The sequence below is a fragment of the Eutrema salsugineum genome, unplaced genomic scaffold (assembly GCF_000478725.1).
Source record: "Eutrema salsugineum unplaced genomic scaffold, Eutsalg1_0 scaffold_13, whole genome shotgun sequence".
Classification (NCBI taxonomy): Eukaryota; Viridiplantae; Streptophyta; class Magnoliopsida; order Brassicales; family Brassicaceae; genus Eutrema; species Eutrema salsugineum.
This window is the reverse complement of record NW_006256885.1, coordinates 3882690-3903907: the sequence shown is the minus strand read 5'-3', so window position 1 is coordinate 3903907 and position 21218 is coordinate 3882690. Positions and strand designations below refer to the sequence as shown.

Sequence of the window (21218 nt, the reverse complement as noted above, 5' to 3'; positions counted from 1 at the left end):
ACAAGCTTGGAGAGAGCTCATGGAGATTCTCTTCGCCGTTACTATTTTTCGACAGGACTTCTCTAGTGGGTTTCTTCCTTTGGTCGTCACTCTTCTGCTTATCAAGGCTTTACATTGGCTTGCCCAGAAAAGAGTTGAATACATTGAGACCACTCCTTCTGTGACCAAGCTCTCTCATGTTCGTATTGTCTCCTTCATGGGGTTCCTTCTTCTTGTGGATAGTCTCTTTATGTATAGTTCTGTACGTCACTTGATTCAGTCGCGTCAGGCTTCGGTTTCTCTCTTCTTCTCCTTCGAGTAAGTTGCTTTCGAGGTCGAAGAAGATCGGTCTAATATTTCTTGCAGGACCGGAGACACTTGTATCTGCGATACTATGTTGCTGATGATAAGTTTCTCTTACAGGTATATGATCCTGGCGACAACAACTGTTGCGATTTTTGTGAAGTATGTTTTCTATGTCACTGATATGATCATGGATGGTCAATGGGAGAAGAAACCTGTTTATACTTTCTATCTTGAGCTTATCCGTGACCTGCTTCACTTGTCGATGTATATATGCTTCTTCTTTGTCATATTCATGTAAGTTTTTCAATCCATTCAGATTGTTCTCAAAATCGTTCGAATGATATTATTTGAGGAATCTATAACGCTGAATGAAACATCTGGAAAGAAAAAGATGGTTAGACTTGGTATTAAGAAGCTCTTACCTCTCTGTTGGGCTTATTAGTATTCTTATTTTGCTGTTTAGGAACTATGGCGTGCCTTTGCACTTGTTGCGAGAGCTCTACGAAACCTTCAGGAACTTCCAGATTCGTGTCTCCGATTACCTTCGTTATCGTAAAATCACTTCCAATATGAACGACAGGTTTCCTGATGCAACTCCCGAAGAACTTACCGCGTAAGTTACATATATATCCCATTTATGTTTCTACTTAAAGTAGGCACATTTTTTATTCTGGTCTTAAGAATTTTGGATGGCCTTTGGAAAATCTTATATCATTGGTCCATCATGTCTTTCTAATATGCAGAAGTGATGCCACATGTATCATATGCCGTGAAGAAATGACAAATGCGAAGAAGCTAATCTGCGGACATCTCTTTCATGTGCATTGTCTACGATCATGGTTGGAACGGCAGCAGACATGTCCCACTTGCAGAGCACTTGTTGTACCTCCTGAAAATGCCGCATCTGCACCTGCAGGCCAACGCGGTTTACACCAAGGTTCTCAACAAGGTACTGCACTTGCAATTTTCCAATAAAACTGGTTTTTTTTTTTGCTTTTTGTTTATGCATCTCTTTTCGTAAATCCTCCTTCGAAGTCGGTTATTCCAAAAACACTATATGTTGCGACCATTGTCTGCTTTTGAGATTCTTAAGATTAGGACAGGAAACATTGACTAATTAGTTCCGTGTATATTGAAGCAGGTACTTCAAGCTCAGGTGCCCAGGGCTCTGAAACACATTCTTCTGCTGGCGGTTCCAATGACAATATGAACAGGCACCACGCCAGGCTTCAAGCAGCAGCTTCTGCAGCATCCATGTACGGGAAATCAATGGTTTATCCATCTGCAAACAAAGTATCATGGTATGTATTGCTCTGCTGACTCTATGCTTGGTTTCGAGTCTTAGAATTTGTAAGGTGAGTTTTTGGTTAGTTGAATCATAAACTTCATACCAATTTTAGTTTCAGCTTTTTCTAGTCTCACTTTCCATATCCTTTACTATTTCAGTCCCTCGAGATCTTCCACAGTGTGACACACATGTGACTTCTATACTTAGAATCCATGTTCTTCAGCTATATTAGCTTTTGTTATCTGGTGGTAGAGACGAAAACTGACCAATATATTTGGTCATTTATGTTAAGGTCGCCGGGTTTTCCTGGTAAAGAGCAAGTGTCAACTGAACCACATGGAACTCATCTTTCATCCTCTGCCCGATCTCAGCTTCCTCAACACAATGTTGCTGGTGAAAACTCTCGTGCCTATGCAAATATCCCAGAGGCTAAGCTGGAAGATATGAAAAAATCTCTCGAGACCCATCTCGAGGTATGGTCCACGAGTAATGCTATCTTATGCGAAACTCCAATATCAATAGCTTATTGTAGATGGTGTCTTTTTATATCCTAAATAAGTATTAACATGCTCTTGTAGATTTTGCGAAACCGACTTAATTTTCTGGAGAAGAGGAAAACGGAATCCACAGGCGAAGCAGATAACAAAGGGAAAATGGTTGCGGATGCGTCTCTAGATGGAGCAGAGTGAATTATTAGAGAAACAAAACTCAGCTATGTAACTGAGAGCACATACAGAAAGGAGGAGAAAGCTTTGTGGTTTTGCTCAGATAGACAAAAACATGATCCTCCCAAAAAGTGTACATTTTTTTTAAATTCGCTGTCATAGAATTAGATGTTTGAGACTTAACGTACACTGTTTTTTGTTTTTATTTTTATTTATTCATGGGCTCGCATATTCAGGTGAGACTAAATAACTCTTGAATGTTCCTTCCAACGTTTAGTTGGCAGTCGTGATTTAGAGAGATTTTATCTTTAAAAAATGTTATCTAACGTCTACGATTTTTAAAAAGAATATTTAATCCAGATCACACTCTTAGACATATGAATACAAATGATTGTAAGAGCACTATGCTAAAATTAATTTTCAGTTTTTGGGTTAGAAAATAGTAAAAAGTTTAAAGTTGGAGTGCTGTTATTGGCTGGATCCGTAACTTTCTAGCCAATAATATAAAACTCGCCCTCGAAGAAGAACCAAACAGAGAGAAGGAAAAAAACACAGACAAATTATTACATTTTCTGAAAAATTATATTATTTGCTTCTCTAAAAGGCATCAATGGCTTCTCGCCGGCGAGTACTTCTCAAGGTTATTATTCTCGGAGACAGTGGGTAATTTTCTAACTAAGAAATTTCGCTTTTTTTTGTGTGTGTTCGGAATCGTCTTAAAGCTCTAACATTTCGTTATTGTTTCTCCATTTTACTGCGAGTATCTTCTCTGAATATCCTCTCTCTGTATTTTGGTTTTTAATTTTTGATGGACATTTTTATTTTTCTTATTGGTTTTGCTCAGGGTTGGGAAGACATCCTTGATGAATCAGTACGTATTCTATACTCGGATCTGAGATTCTACTGCGTATTTTTTTGAAAAAATGATTATGGTTTTTAATAAAATGGAAATATATTAATAATTTATCTCATTTGTCAGGTTTGTGAATCGCAAGTTTAGTAACCAGTATAAAGCTACGATTGGAGCCGATTTCTTGACAAAAGAGGTTCAAATCGACGACAGGTTGTTCACTTTGCAGGTAATACTTTTTTAGTGTTATCTAATAAAATGGTTGCTTATTGTCTGGTTTCTTGGTTGATTAGTTTAGATTGTCATTATATTAGCTTATGGGTTATCTCGGTTAAGTGTAATTAAGAAAGAGCTACCTAAATTAGTGTTGTTCTCATGTCCAATATATATTAATGTACAATCTACAAGTGTTACAAATACGAATGAAGTAAAATGTGTTTTGACATGTAGATTTGGGATACTGCTGGGCAAGAGAGGTTCCAAAGTTTGGGAGTTGCTTTCTACCGAGGAGCGGATTGTTGTGTTCTTGTGAATGATGTCAACGTCTTGAAATCGTTTGAAAATCTTAACAATTGGAGGGAAGAGTTCTTGATCCAGGTACAAAGACCAACATAACTCTACTTTTGGAATATGTTTTATATCAACAAATCAGTGATTGATCAAAATCTTTATTGAATGTGTTTAGGCTAGTCCTTCAGATCCTGAAAACTTCCCATTTGTTGTGTTGGGGAACAAGACAGATGTTGACGGTGGAAAGAGTCGAGTGGTAAGATGTTTAATCGTTTTCTCTGGAGTTAGTCGTGTGTACAAAGTTTCACTAGTCAGTGCTAAAATACTTCATCTTCTTTTTGTTAATCAGGTTTCTGAGAAAAAAGCAAAGGCTTGGTGTGCATCCAAGGGAAACATTCCTTACTTCGAAACATCGGCTAAAGAAGGATTCAATGTTGATGCAGCTTTCGAATGCATAGCCAAAAATGCCCTCAAGAATGAACCTGAAGAAGAAGTGTAAGTCCAACACTTAGCAAAACACTTACATCATCTCTCAACTTTGAGCTTGCATTACCATCTGATTGAGTTATCTAATTGAAAAAAAACTTGAACTTATCTCGATTTATTCGTTTTGACGCCTTTTAGGTACCTTCCTGATACTATTGATGTAGCCGGGGCTCGGCAACAAAGATCAACTGGATGTGAATGTTGACGAACTTTGTTGCAAGGTTTTACGAAAAAACATGTGTTGCAGCAAAAAAAGAGAGAGAGCTTCTTGTTTCTTTGGCATTGTGATGATGATGTGTATCAATCTATCAATTAGCATAAGCATCTTTGTTTCTCTCTGCAATTGTCTTTTCATCTCATCAATAACATTTTGAAAAACGTTTTGAGTGACTTATTTCATTACTAAACTCTTCAATATGTGGCACGATCTTAGCAGTAATGAAATCAAAATTTTCAAAACTCCGCTATATTTCTTCTGGTTATAGCTAAACTGTCACATTATGGTTTCTATCTGTGTACTTTCCTCGAAAGCTCCATTACATTACTTCCTCTGGTTTCAACAAACAACAATAATTTGATCCCTATATTATCAGATTCCAGATGCTTCTACAACTCATCTTTAGCTGACCGGTCCTTCGGTTTCAACTCTTCATTGATAAAAACGGCCATTTCCTTTGCACTGGATTTTGACGACAACTTTACCTGCACAACTCAACAGTATAAGAAAGAAGCTTCCTGGAGGTTAGAAACGAACTGAAGAAATAAAACGGAATAAATAGTATTACCGGATTTTCCTTTTCACCGGTTTTGTAAAGCAAGATTGTCGGATAATCATCAACCTTCATCAACCATCATTTTACCATTATCATCTCAAGTAATAATCACAACAGAGGGATCTACATAGGTTGTTTCTTACCTTTAGATTAGGATGCTCGTTTGCAGAAGCGTCTATCCTCGCAAAGACAAGATTCTCAAACCCTTTAAAGTGCTTCGACAACTTCTCCACCTGTTTGCTCATAGTCTCACAGGTAAGACACCATGGCGTGTGCACCTGTATCCATGACAATACTCGATGTTATATCCATTTTTATTATTTGCATCGATAAGAGTTCTGGTGTTATTTACAGACCTCAAGAAGAACATTCTGGCGGCTATTTAAGACCAGTTCATCAAAACTCCTGCCAACCACAGCCACTACGGTTCCATTTTGCTGCAGATTTGACAAACCGTTGTTTAGCCAGTTTATTATTCCAAACTAACATTTAGAAGAGAATGAATGTTTCAAACTCACGTTATCTGGAATTGGCTCCGACTTGTAGTAAGGTGAGACGGTTCCATGCGCAAGTCCTGAACAAAATTCCTACATTGCAAAAATTCAAAATAGATCACAGCAATGAGTTTTCTAAATTAGAGTGTCTATGAAGGAAAAAATAAAGCTCTGAGAAAGTTTGTACTTCTATATTGCTAGGGGATAGATCTGACTCAAGCAAAAACTTGGAATTCAGATTGTTGTCAAAAGCAGCAACCTGTTAAAGAAACTTGATATTATAAATCACTGTAGCTTGTAACCTTATCAATAAATCGCTACAAGTATAAGTGCTTATTCAGAAAACTTACAACAGTTTTCTTTGCATCTTCAATCCCGAATAAGGTCAAGAATGGCATTGCCAGGTTTTCATTTGATATGTCGATGTGTATAAACATAAGCTGCATAGTATCAGCACAAACGTAAATATAAGAGAAGGTTTACTAAATCCATTTGGCCTTTAAGAGATCGGACCATTCGGTATTGGAAAGTACCTTCGACTTGAACTTTCTTGCTATATCTTCTAGAGGCTGAGCAAGATTTTCATAGTCATCAGGCTTCGAAAAGACCATAACCTACCCACGAATGATACCACCACTGTGTTAGCGAAAGCAGCCTAGCAACCAACAGAGAGAGAAAGAATCTGGCATTAAATACAAGTTGAAAATGTTGAAACTTTTCTCACCTGAAGCTTGACTGGACTGGAGTAAACACGGACGGTGTTGGATTCAGTCAATTTTGTGATCAACGGGAATTTGTTACTGTTCAGAAATTCGAGTATCTTGTCCGTTTGACAAGTTCCATCTGGATGAACAGTACACATTATTTGGAGAGTGATAAATCACACAATAGAGTAAACTTAATTTCCAATTCTCACACTATCAATAGAGGAGAGCCATATGATAATAACATAACGTTAATGCATCAAGGAGCTTACCATATGCGGTGTACCTTTCAGCCTCACTTTTAACCATTCCAACAAACACATTGTTGGTTTTAAGGTTAGGGAAGAGAAGTTTGGCGACATCAATGCTGCCTGTTTCTACAAACTGAATTTCATTGTCTAATGTCGCAGCTTTTACAAATTCATCATGTCCAGCAGAACCCTGAGCAAACAACGTATCCAAAATTACATCCAGGAAACCAGTCTTAGTCGAAACAAATGAATCCATCAAATTTTCAATATCTGAATACCTCAGACTTTTCGAATAGACCAACAATGAAAAGTATGATACTTTTTCAGAAATCCTGGAGGCTTCATCAACTGTATTTAGTTTAATGGTTGGCACAACCAGTCTCTCTGCACCCATATCATTATCTCCTCTCTGGAGACGAAATCAAAATTTTCAGAAATTTAGGTGAAACGCTAAAGACAAACTAGCCACAATCAAATCCATTGTCACTGAGAACAAGAATTTCATCACGCTTAGTCTCTATCACTATCACTAGACCCAAATTACACTACAATCGCTCCCCAAATTTGAAACTCTTTGCTAATAAGATCCTTTAGATAGCACCATTCCGAAACTCAAATTAGGGAGAAAGCAGCAAACTTACGAAGAAAATCCACCAGTGTAAGGCTGTGATGTGCCATTGACGAACAGGAGAAGCGTTGGAAAGCCCTTAATCTCGAGCTGCGACGCGACTTTCGAATACCTATCGCCGTCGATCTTAGCCATCAAAACCGGACTACCCATCTCCTTCAAACCCGTTGCAGCCTCCGCGAAACTCGGCATTAGCTCAGCGCTCCTCGCGCACCACGGCGCGTAACCCAAGATCATCGCGTACTCGCTGCCATCAATCAACCGCTTCGTATTGTCTCCGTTGAGCTCCAGCACGATCCTCTGCGCCCTGCTCACCGTCGCCGCTTCCGATTGTTGCTCCGGCCGATCTTCCTGCAATTGGTCGTCCACCGCAAGGAGCTGCTCCAGATCGTCTAATTCTTCCTCGGATCCAGCTTCGACGGCGACATCGGAGGAACGGGTCACGACGATTAGGAAACTGAGAAGCAGGAGGAAGGTGAAGACTGAAATTTTGGAAGTGGGTTTTGGTTTCATAGACATGCTTGTTATTGGGTCTCCGTCGGATTTTGAATAGTGAAGGAGGAAGTGATCGTTCCGAGAGGAAGAGAGTCAGAGAGATCGGAGAGATTGTTCCGTGGAATGTAAATCTCACCATGATTTACGGCGGGAGGCTTTAGATCGTTATTAGGAAACTAAATTAACATTAAACTTGTTTTTTTTTATGGCAGTATAAGTATAGTGTAAAAACCAATATTGACTTTAAACTGAGATTCACCTTTCTAAAAAATTTAACCCACTTACTACTTAATGCATCGAGTAATCAAAAATAATTACATAATCAGGAATAGTTGCAAGAACCATCCTTGAACGGTATGGGCTTGGTAGTAATAGCAACATCGATGACAAATGTGCATGAGATTCGCCTTGTGTGCCAAATTCTAACCAATTTTCCGACCACATCTCCTCTTGATTGGACTTCAAATCTCAGCTTCACCGGGATCTTTCCGCCTCTCTCCGTCGCCTCTAGGCTTGCTCCGGCACCATATAATGGCACGTTTCTTCCTTCTATCACCACTGATTCCATCTTTCGGCTCTTCTTCGATTGATAATGATTTTTCAGCTGTTAAAGACATTTTTTTAATACCATATTTTAAATATCCAAAATCCAATCTAATAAGATTGAAAATTATTGCCTATGTTTCAGTGAATTAAGTCTATTCTAGTTAAAATTAATATTTGTATCGAACTAAACTTAATTAGTGCTAAAAATATAGTAAAAACGACACAACAGAGAAATTAACAGATCCAAAAAAATTCATAGAAAAAACAATCAGAAATTGGAACTGAACTGAAAAACAAAAAAAGAAACGAACAAATTGAATACAAACAGAAATCAAAACCTAATTGAACTAAACCGAATGATACTTGGTTTTTATAACGTTCCTATATTTTTATATTTAACCTAAATCCTAAAATTTGTAGTATAGTACATGTATTAGTGACCAAGACTAATATTTTTGGGTAAATTCATGTTGTGATTAACACAATTAAAGACGCTCTAAAGTATTAAAATTAAATTACCTGACCGGTAGCAATGGGGAGTTCAGAGAAGAAGAGATTGATTGGGGTGAAACTAAGATGAACACCAAATATTGAGGCAGGATTGTAAATACGAAATCTTAGTGTTCCATTCGAAGTCAGCACTTTGGTTGGTACTCCAGAGAAATCTGTTCCGTGACCATCATAAAAGTTGTGTAGCTCGAATGTCTACAATACTTACAACAATTACTAACAAAAAAATTCGAATTAAACTTTTTAGAAATTAAAACAACTATTACCTGTACAGAGATTTGAGTCTTGTAAGGTTTACTAACTCCCCAAACGATACAGAGTAAGACGGTGAAAATTAACAGGAGTGTTAAAACGGCAAGTAGTGCTTGACACCTTCTTATAGACGTCATGTCGTCCATTTCATCGAACGCATCGGTATCTTCTTCGAGTATAATCTTACACTCGTGCCATTCTTTCTCGCTAAACATGAAATTCCTGCCGTTTTTTCTCTCTGACGACGATGATCGGGACATCCCGGAGAATCTGCTCGCCGATGAGTTTCTATAGTGACGGCCGAAAGAAGAAGATTCGTGCGTGGGAGAGTCCATCATCGAGCTTGGATGTACGGACGTGGACGAGTCACGTGACGGGCTATGAACGTAGTACAAGGCGCGTTTTGAAGATCGTGAAGGCGACGACGAAGAAGCCGCGAGACTTGTAATGTCCGATTCCGATTTCGTGGAAAGCATCTTGCTCTACTTATAAATCGACAAAATTGAGAAAATTTCCGGAAAAAATAGCAGGAAAAAAAATAATAGAAGGAAACGTGAGATGAAATTCGAAACTTTCTCATCAAGAACAGAGTTTAAAGGAGAAATGTGGTGTTTAAAGGCATTATTGACATGGAAATGAGATAGAATCTGCAAGAAAGTCTTGATTTTTTGACGAGGGAAATCAACTGAGAGAAGACAATTAGGTAGAGAGTGTTCTTTACTTCTATCTGGACGATTCGTTGATGGAGATAGATCTTTTATTTTATTATGTATTAAGTATTGTGTTTTTTATTCTTCTGAGTAGATTATAAAAGAACAGAGCACGAGAAGAGGGGATTAAAGGATGCAACGGGTTTCTTGTGGTTGATGTATGCCGAGGCTGAGTCCGGACCTGTTGGTTTAGGTTTGGGAGTGAGTAAGTAATTGAATATCGGTGAGTGCGTGAGCTTAGTTGTCGAGCTCCCATTTGTTAAGTTGTTCTACATTACAACTTGTAAAGTATCATGGACTTTTTATAGTTTCATTTTTTGAGTTATTTTGTTACTCTTAACTCTTAAGAATTCATGCATCGTCCTTGTGACTTTTTGATTTATAGAACTAAATTGTCAATTTAGAGAAGTGCGTACCTACAAAAGGTTATGTCATACTTTAACTTGTACTTGTTATGTGTTACTTCTGTGTTAAAGATCAAAATAGAATTATAAAAGTGATGGTGCTCGTTCGACCAAAAAAAGAAAGTGATGATGCTCATCTCCACTTCTTTATGAGTCTATCCCACACAATAAGGCCAAAGAGCAAAACCACGCACGCGCATTTAAAGTCGTGAAAAAATATTTGTTAGATTTGCTTCATCGATTCACAAAAAAAATAGATATCCGTAATTCTACAGAACATAACAAAAACGAAAATTCAATTCTCGTTACATGTATCTTTTATGAATGTATGCTTACTACAGTGATTATTTTAACTTATAAGTATCAAAAGTTAACAAGTTAAGAAAACAAGATTTAGTTTTAACTCTATGCACTTTAAGAATTTGCTTTTACAGTAATTTGATAGTGGTTTGTTTACTATTTATAATACAATTATAGCGATAAACATTTTTCTTATTAGGAAAAGTCCACCCTAATTGCTATGCCGATATCATGAGCCATTTTAGCTGCAAACCGAAGCAAAGAGAGAGAGAGACTAGAGAGTGAGAGAGAGAGAGAGAGAGAGAGAGATCATTCTGAAGCTAACTCAATCAATAACAGTTTCAAAATATTTGATCGGAATTTGATGTATGAGTCTCTGTCTCTCCATCGTTATCCTATCAGTTGAGGTCTGAAAACGACGTGGACACACGTCAGATATATCTTTACTACAACTCTGATGACTCATCACACCCTATTTCTTATTTCCATGCTTTTTTTTCCATTTTAATTATCCTTCTCGTTAATTATCAAAATATGAGAAAATCAAATCAGAGCCGAACCATTTATGATTCTGACGATTTCTAGTACTGTAGAAACTCTATAAATTAATACTTGATAAATTAATAATTTTTCATAGTTCTAAGTTGGATTAATTCAAAATATAAGATAATAAGATAATAACTTTTAACAAAACTCCTATGTAAATATATGGTCTCATTATTATTATAAATTAATAATTACCATAAATAAAATTTGATATAAACATATAAATGAGATAATTTACCAAAATATGAGTTTAGTGATGTTTTTTAATTATTTTAAATTAAAATCTTCTTAGAACTCTTTTTTAATTTTTGAAAGAATTTTTTAAATATTATAAACTTCAAAGAAAATCTCTTTCAGAATTTAAAATTAATAAAGAATATTTTTATTTAAAATCTATAAATTAATAACTCTATAAATTAATAACTCTATAAATTAATAAAATATCAAAGTCCCAACATTATTAATTTATAAAGTTTTTACTGTATCTCTTATAAGTTACAAAAAGATTGTGACAACAACCAAAAAAAAAGAGTTAGAAGATAAGAAGAAGAAAAAAATAAAATAATAGAAGAGGTTTTCTTATTTAAATAATGTAACACATTACGTTACTCCTTAATCCTAGTTAGATAAGACGACAGGACATTGTGGAGTTTCTCTTGTGGAAAAGAGTGATTCATTTGTACTTTCTCTTTACGAGTTATCTTCAAAGATTTGGTTATTAAAGGAATCTTTAGCTTCGACTCTGTTTATGTTTTGTATCAGAAACTTTTGAGCCTTCATCAGAGAGGGAAAATATAATTAATAGAAGATGTTGGAAGGGAAAGCGAAGGTGGAAGAGACAGATATGCCAGTGAAGATGCAAATGCAAGCGATGGGCATTGCTTCTCAATCTCTCGATCTTTTTGATGTCTTTGACTGTCAATCCATCGCTGCTCACATCAAGAAGGTTAGCTTTTTTAGAAGAATATCATTCTATAGTCTTGTTTGTTCTTCTTTTTTTTTATTGTCTCGTTTCTTCTTCTCTGTGGCTAATTTCTTTTTTTTTTTTCTTCTGAAAAATCAGGAGTTTGATGAAAGGTATGGAAGTGGATGGCAATGTGTGGTGGGATCAAAATTTGGGTGTTTCTTTACACATTCTAAAGGAACTTTCATCTTTTTTCATTTGGGGACCCTCGACTTTCTCATCTTCAAAAGCGTAACTCTTTAGTTTCTAAATTATAGCCAAATCCATGTTTTCTATTTCTTTTTTTGTTATTTCTTTGAAACCGAGACTGAGAGGAGCTTTGTTTGTGTTAGGAATCTGTTTTTTTTTTTGTGTGTGTGTGTGTGTAAAAAAGAAATAGATCTTGTTATCAATAAAATAAAACTGTGAGATCTTAGATGAATTTTCTTTGGTTTGGATTTTTATATCGTTTTAGGTATCTGTGATGTTGTAGGGAAAAAAATTGTGAGATTAATTATGAGGATTATATTGAAAATAAAACAGATATTTAAGGGGGAAATAAGAAATAACCGAAAGTACAAATATGATAACTTAATTTAATTTAGTGCTTACATTACTTGTAAATTTATAATACGAACATATAAACTACTACATCATAAATAGCTACATGTTTACAATTTTATAAATAGTAAAGTGAAAAATTAAATTGTATAGTTTTCAAAGCATCTTAAAATATAAACTTAAATCCTAAATTTGTTGTTTACATAACTGTAAATGAGAATTACTCGAGGGAAGTTTTGGACAACTAATCGGTTAGTTAGTTAGTAATTAAACGAGGCAAAAAAAAAAAAAAAGAGAAAAGAAAAGCATCAAACAGAAGTCAATCTCAAACAGCTATTCTGGATTTGCCATGCTCTTGAATGTTATTACCACACGGTTTCATTAGTTTTAAAACTTTGTTTTCTTAATTCTCTGCAAAAACATCAAAGACCTCAGCTCCTTCTGTGTTTCTTTCTTTACTTTCATTATGTCTCTCCCGCCTAAAAACTCCTCCTCTATGTTCCAAGAGGAAAAAACAGAGAGATTGAAAAACAGAGAACCTCTCCTTAGGTTTAAGAAAATTATGGAAATGGTGAAAGCGGTTGAGCAAGATCAAGGAAGCTCGAGATTGCTCGAGAACAAGAAGGAGAGGAACTTATCATTAAGGCACGTCAAGAGATGGAACTCAGATTCCGCCTTAAGAATTATAGATCCAGACATTGATGATGACAATGTTTTCAAGAAAACCGTTGCCTCAAACGTCCGGCCAATGTTACCACTTCGACCCCCTCTGCCTAAGGACGAGCCGCCTCAGCCACGTGAAGCAACTGATGAAGACTTAGAGGAAGAGGCAGGCAAGCGAGAATTTTGTTGCATCCATGTTTAAAATTTTGTCTTAGATTAATGAGTTGTCCTGAGGTTTCTTGGGCTGCAAGCTAAGACTACAAATAACAGATTCATTAGTCTCTTCTATTATTGCATTATATAAGATGAGGTTTCTTAGGTTCCAACGATAGATTCATTGGAGAATAAATTAATTATCCTGATGTTTCTTGGGTTTCAAGATAAGACTGAGATGATATATGTCACATTACATGTGTTACAGGAAAGGAGCAGATGAAAGAAAGGTTTGCGAAATTGCTTCTAGGAGAAGACATGTCAGGAGGAGGCAAAGGTGTTTCGTCAGCGTTGGCATTATCAAACGCAGTCACAAATCTTTCAGCTTCTGCGTTTGGAGAGCAACGGCGTTTAGAGCCAATGTCTGAGGACAGAAAAAAACGGTGGAGAAGAGAAATCGGATGGCTTCTCTCCGTTACTGATCATATAGTTGAATTCTCTCCAACACAGCAAACAAACAAGAATGGATCTTCCATGGAGGTTTTCTATAAATATTTTACCTTTCTTTTAGTTTTACAGCAAACAAAGCTTTTATTTCTCTGCGTGTCTGAATCTGGATCTTGTGTTGTAAGGTAATGACTACGAGACAGAGAACAGATCTCGTCTCCAATATACCTGCTCTTAAGAAACTCGATGCGATGCTCATCGTAAGTCAAAAGAGATACTTAAACATTGCTTTCTTGCATTTGCATCAACAAGATCTAAGGTTGTTAAATGTCAACGAATTTTGCAGGATTGTCTTGATAAATTCAAGGATCAGGATGAGTTCTGTTACGTCACAACCGATTCTCCGGAATCTTTAAACAGCAACACGACCAGAAATGACGATAAGTGGTGGCTTCCGACAGTGAAAGTTCCACCTAAAGGCTTATCTGAAACGACGAAAAGATTTCTACAGAGTCAGAAAGAGTGTGTGAGCCAAGTTCTGAAAGCCGCAATGGCCATAAACGCTGAAGTCTTGTCTCAGATGGAGATCCCTGAGAGCTACATCGACTCACTTCCCAAGGTATAAACCCTAAACCCTGAACACATCGTCAAGAATCATTCTCTTGATTCGGTATCCTTATCGATGTCTCCTTCTTCTTCTTTTTTTGTGTGTCTTTACAGAATGGGAGGGCTAGTCTTGGTGACACGATCTACAGAATGATAACATTAGACATATTTGATGCAGAGCAATTCCTTCTTGAAATGGATTTATCATCTGAGCACAAGGTTCTTGATCTAAAGAAAAAATTCGAAGCTTCGGTTGTGATATGGAAAAGAAAGATAGTGCAGAAAGACAACAAGTCTTCGTCTCCATTTAGTACGAATCTGAGTATGGAGAAGAGACAACTGCTAGAAGAAAGAGCAGCAACCATCTTGCTTCTTCTCAAACAAGGATTCCCAGGGATCTCTCAGTCCACACTTGACATCAGCAAGATACAATTCAACAAAGTAATGATCAATCAAAAACCTATTCTTAATAATCACGATTAAAACATTTACTTGTTGGTGTTCTGTTTCATAAAATTCTGTTTTTTTTTGCAGGATATAGGGTTAGCTATACTGGAGAGTTACTCGAGAGTTCTTGAGAGCTTGGCGCACACGGTAATGTCGAGAATAGAAGATGTTCTTGAAGCTGATCAGCTAACACAGGACCCTGAAACCGCGGTTTGTAAAAGATATATAGTGAAGGAAGCAGAGAGTCCTAAGAAGGAAGAAGAACAAAACTTTTGTCTTTTAGAGGAGAGACCGAAAAAGGAGAAGGCTCCCATTTCACTGTCAGAGGTAATGCAATGGAATTTCGAAGAACCTGAACAACCGAAGAAAGAAAAGAACGATGCACCATTCAAAGATTCAGGCAAGAAACTGTTGACCAGAGTGTCAAGCATGATCATGGCTAACAACAAGAAGACTACTTCTTATCTTGAATCTCTTGGAACCACAAGGAGTCCAACCGCAGGGCGATACTCTTAAAACAAAGATATCTTTTGTAAAATTAGGAAGAGCAAAACGTTTCAAATGTAACAGAGAAACAGAATATACATAAATCATTTAAAGGGTTTGCAGTATTGAGAAATATATGTTTCTGAGATTAGAAGGAGGAAGAGAAGGTAACAAACATGCGTGGATCTAAATTAGAGTTTGCCGCGAGGACCGAGCTTAGGCTTCTCCTGAGGACCTCTCTTGATGGGAAGAACATCGCCGGTGGACGAAGCACTGACATAAGTAAGCAAAGATCCTCCTCCAAGAATCAAGAATTTGAGGAGCAATCCTCTCTTTGTGAATGGTGCAGCGAATGTCTCAAAGAACTTGCTCTACAAGTATAGCAAAAGACTAAGAGGTCTTTCCACAACTTAAAAGTATAGTTAGAGATATTCTAGGTTTCGTTGCCAATTAGGTTTTTCAAAAGAATCAAACCTGAAGAGGGTTGTAAGGAGAAGGAGCATCGGAGCCGTATAAGTCCCATTGACCTGTTGTGTTTCCCAAATCTTCTAAGTCAAAGTAGACACTTTTGTCTCCATACTTTGCCACAACAGCACCAGACCTAATTAAAGAAGAAAAATAACCCCAAGCTAATTGATTATAAGAGAGGAACAATGCCAAAATTAAACAATGCTTTAGCATTTTCGTCGTTATTCATGTTTGATACACTCTTTCTTCAGCAAATTTTTTTTTTTTTTTTTAATTTAGTGGATTTCTAAGATGTTATCAAATATGAACTATGAATTTTCAATTCAATCCTATATTTTAAAAGCATTTTAAACCTAAATTAATAAATGGTTATTTACCTGATGGATTTGGGTTTGAAGCTTAGGCGGGAAGGCTTAAAGGAGAGCTTGGCTCCGGCGAGTGAGCTGCCGCCGAGGCCCTTTACGGCGGCGGATGGTTTGACGGCGGCGACGGTTGCAAAAGACGCCATGGGCTTCGATCACTAATTTTTTGTTGTGTTGATTGGAGAATTCGTTTAGGAGATAGCCTTTGGTCAAAATGAGTGGATTTTTATCTTCTTCTGACGTGGCAAACTGAGATCTCCCTTAGAAGATTTTACTTGTGCCAATTAGGAAATGCCACGTTGGAATCTAGTAAGATAAGGCTATCATCTAACTTAAACAGTTCCTTTCGTCTGTGTCATATGTACTGGAAACGCATTTTGTCTTTATAAGAGGCTTTGTTTGAGGTCCCTTATTTTGTCTTTATTTCGGAAAATGCCCAAATGCATTTTACGTATAAGAAGAAACCCAGTCGGTTGCAAATTCCTTAAACCACCGTATAGATCTTTTTTTTTTTCAAATATAGATTTCTGAACTATCAGTTTATCGAAGATCTGATCTTGGTATCGAGAAAATAACTTAAATAAAAACATAAATAATCTCTGTGTAGAAAGCTTACCATCGATTTTTCAAGTCAGAAAAACATTTTTTTATCTATGCAGAACAAATATGACGTTTGGATAGAAGATACCAAAGTAGCTCAACATCACACCACTCGAAAAACTATGACGCTTGTTAACACTCAGATGTTAGCAAAAGGACTTGCGATACGCAAAACAACAAGACATGGCACGGTTGAAGCAGACTCGTAGCAAATTGATTGGAGCTATCTCCACCAATACATAACTTACAGATCGAGGAACATAGGATCTTTTCGGATATTTCTATTTTAACGTTTTAATTCTCTCTTTTAAGTACATTCCTCATAAAGCAAATGTAATGATATATGCTCTAGCTAAGCAAGATTTTACTCAAGAGCAAGATCAACTTTAAAATGGAGATGAAAAGAAGATATGCACTATGCGAAATTTGGCTTCTATCGCTGGTGGCAAATGGCAACATCATTTTCGTTTCCTACAATATATGATGATACTTCGTGTCACAATCTATGTATATCAATGTAATAGGTGGAAGAAATAAGAGTTTTCACAAATCATCATCGATTACAAAAAATAGGATATAATCTAGTTTCAATGGTGGCCTAGTATAAGCTAGAAACGCCCTTTTTTTAAAAAAAAAAAACGGTTCTAGCTCCTGATGTTGTTTAAATGTTGAACACAAATCTCCCCGCAACTATAAACACTAATTTTATAATGCATAGAGTACTACTAGTCGCCAGCAATACGTGCTAACCTACAACTACTTTACACGCACACACAATGTACGTAAAATAGAGAAAGAACAAAAAAATTGGAAAAAACTTGATTGTAAAGCTCTGGAAGGTTTAGCTGTGACTTTTGAGAGCAAGTGGAGTTCACTGATAGAAAATGGCCTAATAAAAAAAAATTGAAATTGATATATTTAGACGTTCGACAAAAAATCAGAAAATAAAATGTAAAGTGAGATTGGTGAACAAACAAAAATTAAGAAGTTAAAAAAATATATACAGTTATTGGGTCATGACTAATTCTAAAAATAACTAGACGAAAAAGTCTTTTACAAAATACATTTTTTCAAAAAAGAAGAAAAATAACAGAAAGGTCTAAAACATTTGTCAAGTAAATCAAATATCGTCTTCTTTCTTGAACTAATTAATAGTTTTAGGGATATTTTAAAGTATTTCTCAATAAAAAGAAGTCATTGAAGTACAATCAAAAATTGATTTTTCGAAACATGAATGAGAGGACAAAATTCCACGAGAGTGGGGGGATCTAATTGACCCCTAAGACATGGGAGAGGCAAAGAGAGAGAAGAAAAGAGACGTCTTCTAATTGGGGTTTGTCACGTGACGGAATCTATTGGAATCCACAACTCAAGTCACTAGGCTATGTCCTTTTCCACACATGAATAGAAAATCTCGGAGATTCCAAACTTGTGGAGAGAGAGAGCGACAGAGAGACAGAGAGACAGAGAGATGTAACTGGCCACCAATAATTTAAACATATTTAGACACAAATCCGGCGGTAAATAACCATTTTTTTGGTAAAGAACCTTTGCCAATGCATCGGATCCTGCTCATTGCTAGCAATTAAGTGCGTGCGACAACTACTTTATTATCAACCCCCACTTGAAGTTCGAATCGAGTTACATTGGGAATCATTATACCATTAGACCAATCAATCTATTCCAATATTCTTCTAATCTATTACTCCAATTAACAAAAACAAAAAGATGATCAGTATTTTTAATTTAAAAATGTAAATTCTTCTGTTTTTTTTTACAATGAATACTTTTTTACCGAATAACTTTTTTAAACTATTTTTAAAGCCATAAAGTATATAGTAAAACAATCATCTCTTATTTTTTTACAAAAATTTAAATTTTAAGTTTTTTTTTAGGGTTCCATGTAGAATATTTTTCTTATGCAAATGTATCTGACATTTCTAAATGAAAATTTATACAATATCATTGGTTTGCTATGATAATGCAATTTTGGAATTAGGAAATACTATAAAATATGCGTATGTAGTAATTTCTCTTTTTTATTGATAAACATTATATTTAGTTGTTACATGTGGGCAACTGTAAATTACTATATTCTGTGAAGTAAAGAGAGCGTTTTATTCCTTTTTGCCTATACCATTCATCTGTAGGAAACCAGGCGGGTTGCCAAATATATACTGTGCCATGCCATCAATAACTTCTCGTGCTTACGTACCAAGAAGTATTATAATAAAGATTACTTAATTATGTTTCCAATGGAGACTTGTATAGATTCGGTGCATATGACTATGAGGACATAAATGTTTTGGGTGAATGACGTAAAAAAATGAATATTTCGATGCATATGCTGAAAAAAAAACGGATCCGATACATCTCAGGGGGAGAATATGTGATGCATACAAATACAATTACATTACATTAGTAATAGAAAAATAAAATTTCTGATAATCCTGTCGAGTTGGACCGAAATAACACAAGATAGACTTTACACATAATATTGAGGTATCAGTATTGACGTTGATTAGCACCTAATTGACGAAAAGCATACGGAAACACGGGAAAAGAAAATAATTGATTAAACAAAAAAGGGAAGTTGCATGCGTGCCAACATGAAGTTATTTATTTTTTGTTCACAAGTTGTGAGAATTAGTTATATCTCTCAAACAAATCTTATTATTAAAAATTGATCATCTTCTGCATGGTATAATAAGACGAAATGAAAACAAGTCCAAAGAATGCATCATAAGTTATAACTTATAAGTAATCAATAGTTTAGTAATCGCTCACTTCACATGCATGTTATATAACATTAAAACTGGTGTAGTGGTGTGGATATTCAACATACAATTGCAGGTTCCGATCGAGAACTACTATTGACTCTTTTGTTTTGGTTTGCGATTTTTGGGATACAAAAATTTTGAATCTATGAAACGTATTCGTTAACCAAATTTGTTTTTAATGGAAAGTATCCCACAGATATACGAAGATTATGATTTTTTTCTTTAAATATGATGAGTGATGTCATAAATGTCTTAATTATTAGTATCTACTGTATTTTGATTGGTAGTTTCATATTTTGGCTAAAAAGGAAATGGTTGACAAAAAGAAACTGAAAAGGAAACAAAAAATTGCGGAAGGTGATTTTTCTTTTAAAAGAAAAAAAAAGAAGAGAAATAGGGGAAAAAAACATTATAAAATTCAATTAAAAGATTATATACCACCAAATAAGACGTAAAATATATAACGTGGAAGAAGCTGACCCCACTCCCTTAAATGTGGGTCCACCTTTCCTCGTAAGGGCCTATATAAAGGACCCAATGCTTCTCCTCCTTTCTCCCATCAAACTCGGTTAAATTAAATTAAAGGTGCAAAACTGTGAGAGACCTTGTGAAAGAGAGAGATCGAAAGAGAGACAATGGGCAGGTGGGCAATCGCAGTACACGGTGGCGCCGGAATCGACCCTAATCTTCCCGTCGAGAGACAAGAAGAGGCGAAACAGCTCTTGACTCGCTGTCTCAGCCTCGGCATAGCAGCTTTACGTTCCAATGTCTCCGCTATTGACGTCGTTGAGCTCGTCGTACGTTTACACAATTAATCTTAAATTTGATAATTTTTTTTACCCAATGGTGGTTTTGTTGAATTTATTTATTTAATGATTGACGACGACACAGGTGAGAGAATTGGAGACAGATCCTCTGTTCAATTCAGGCCGTGGATCTGCTCTGACGGAGAAAGGGACGGTAGAGATGGAAGCTAGCATTATGGACGGTACGAGGAGACGATGCGGTGCCGTTTCCGGTATAACCACCGTGAAGAACCCAATCTCTCTCGCACGCCTCGTCATGGACAAATCTTCCCACTCTTACCTTGCTTTCTCAGGCGCTGAGGATTTCGCCCGCAAACAGGTCTCTTATTTACTAATTACTCCAACTTATTCTTAACCATTCGGTTTAAATTTTTCGCTTAACCGGAATCGAATGGTTTATGAATAGGGTGTTGAAACTGTGGACAACGAGTACTTTGTTACGGACGACAACGTAGGGATGCTCAAGTTGGCCAAGGAAGCTAACTCCATCTTGGTATACGATTTGACTTAATCTCCACCGTCCATTTATTCACCGCACGTCTTTTACCGTCCGGTCAATTTTTGTTTTGTTTATATCCAGTTTGATTACCGGATCCCGCCGATGGGATGCGCCGGTGCCGCCGCTACGGAAAGTCCGATACTGATGAACGGTCTTCCGATCAGCATTTACGCGCCGGAGACAGTCGGGTGCGTTGTGGTGGACAGGGAAGGACGGTGCGCCGCCGGGACATCCACCGGTGGTCTCATGAACAAGATGATGGGAAGGATCGGAGACTCGCCGCTGATTGGAGCCGGGACGTATGCGTCTGAGCTCTGTGGGGTTTCTTGTACCGGAGAAGGAGAAGCTATCATAAGGTCGACGCTAGCTCGTGACGTGTCGGCTGTTATGGAGTATAAAGGGCTTGGACTTCAGGAAGCGGTTGATTACGTCATCAAGCATCGACTCGACGAAGGCTTCGCTGGACTCATCGCCGTGTCGAATAAAGGAGAGGTGGTTTGTGGTTTTAACTCTAATGGGATGTTCAGGGGATGTGCAACTGAGGATGGGTTCATGGAGGTTGCCATGTGGGAGTGAGAAATGGTTAGATTTTTTTTAAATGATGTCTTAGTGTTTGATTAGTGTGGTCTTAAGCAATCATTATAGTCTATTGGTTTGGTTATTCATCATAAACATGGAGTAGTAAATTTAGATATTTGGT

General features: G+C 36.6%; 7 protein-coding genes across 9 annotated transcripts in view; 4 read left to right on the top strand and 3 right to left on the bottom strand.

Moving 5' to 3' along the window:
• The window catches only part of LOC18024273 (ERAD-associated E3 ubiquitin-protein ligase HRD1A), a 3233-nt gene extending 748 nt beyond the window's left edge, over positions 1 to 2485 (top strand). Inside the window, exons 3-9 of one of the 3 annotated variants that reach the window (XM_024159868.1) lie at positions 1 to 297; positions 403 to 579; positions 749 to 898; positions 1032 to 1234; positions 1424 to 1586; positions 1866 to 2046; positions 2152 to 2485. In XM_024159868.1, coding sequence (XP_024015636.1) covers positions 1 to 297; positions 403 to 579; positions 749 to 898; positions 1032 to 1234; positions 1424 to 1586; positions 1866 to 2046; positions 2152 to 2262 — 1282 coding nt within the window. In that variant the 3' untranslated portion in view covers positions 2263 to 2485. Of the gene's footprint in view, positions 298 to 402; positions 580 to 748; positions 899 to 1028; positions 1235 to 1423; positions 1587 to 1865; positions 2047 to 2151 lie in introns of all 3 variants that reach the window. The other 2 variants (XM_006406817.2, XM_006406816.2) reach the window with 2 other exon arrangements.
• Positions 2486 to 2731: 246 nt separating this feature from the next.
• LOC18024272 (ras-related protein RABG3c) lies at positions 2732 to 4491 on the top strand. The gene is made up of 7 exons (XM_006406815.2): positions 2732 to 2901; positions 3083 to 3109; positions 3218 to 3317; positions 3539 to 3685; positions 3774 to 3854; positions 3948 to 4093; positions 4223 to 4491. The coding sequence occupies exons 1-7, from the start codon at positions 2849 to 2851 to the stop codon at positions 4287 to 4289; spliced, it is 621 nt and encodes a 206-aa protein (XP_006406878.1). The 5' UTR covers positions 2732 to 2848; the 3' UTR covers positions 4290 to 4491.
• A 43-nt stretch (positions 4492 to 4534) lies between these two features.
• On the bottom strand, positions 4535 to 7588 carry LOC18024271 (protein disulfide isomerase-like 1-6). The gene is given in 13 exon segments (XM_024159371.1): positions 4535 to 4786; positions 4870 to 4923; positions 5001 to 5135; positions 5214 to 5294; positions 5376 to 5444; positions 5539 to 5610; positions 5702 to 5791; positions 5885 to 5965; positions 6076 to 6194; positions 6328 to 6496; positions 6585 to 6614; positions 6616 to 6715; positions 6948 to 7588. Coding segments are annotated over 13 exon segments (1602 nt in total). The 5' UTR covers positions 7454 to 7588; the 3' UTR covers positions 4535 to 4690.
• Positions 7589 to 7691: 103 nt separating this feature from the next.
• LOC18024270 lies at positions 7692 to 9464 on the bottom strand. The gene is made up of 3 exons (XM_006406813.2): positions 8752 to 9464; positions 8495 to 8680; positions 7692 to 8033 (listed from the first exon to the last, which is right to left on the bottom strand). Exons 1-3 carry the CDS (start codon positions 9211 to 9213, stop codon positions 7752 to 7754), a joined length of 930 nt encoding a protein of 309 aa, XP_006406876.1. The 5' UTR covers positions 9214 to 9464; the 3' UTR covers positions 7692 to 7751.
• Positions 9465 to 11342: 1878 nt separating this feature from the next.
• LOC18024269 (rop guanine nucleotide exchange factor 13) lies at positions 11343 to 15033 on the top strand. Its single transcript, XM_024159776.1, has 8 exons — positions 11343 to 11643; positions 11761 to 11774; positions 12751 to 13034; positions 13286 to 13557; positions 13650 to 13724; positions 13811 to 14083; positions 14185 to 14511; positions 14605 to 15033. The coding sequence occupies exons 1-8, from the start codon at positions 11506 to 11508 to the stop codon at positions 15031 to 15033; spliced, it is 1812 nt and encodes a 603-aa protein (XP_024015544.1). The 5' UTR covers positions 11343 to 11505.
• Positions 15028 to 16178, bottom strand: LOC18024267 (photosystem I reaction center subunit VI-1, chloroplastic). The gene is made up of 3 exons (XM_006406811.2): positions 15849 to 16178; positions 15478 to 15604; positions 15028 to 15374 (listed from the first exon to the last, which is right to left on the bottom strand). Exons 1-3 carry the CDS (start codon positions 15977 to 15979, stop codon positions 15195 to 15197), a joined length of 438 nt encoding a protein of 145 aa, XP_006406874.1. The 5' UTR covers positions 15980 to 16178; the 3' UTR covers positions 15028 to 15194.
• A 3593-nt stretch (positions 16179 to 19771) lies between these two features.
• Positions 19772 to 21112, top strand: LOC18024266 (probable isoaspartyl peptidase/L-asparaginase 2). The gene is made up of 4 exons (XM_006406808.2): positions 19772 to 20010; positions 20105 to 20338; positions 20426 to 20512; positions 20600 to 21112. The coding sequence occupies exons 1-4, from the start codon at positions 19849 to 19851 to the stop codon at positions 21092 to 21094; spliced, it is 978 nt and encodes a 325-aa protein (XP_006406871.1). The 5' UTR covers positions 19772 to 19848; the 3' UTR covers positions 21095 to 21112.
• The last annotated feature ends 106 nt before the right edge of the window (positions 21113 to 21218 follow it).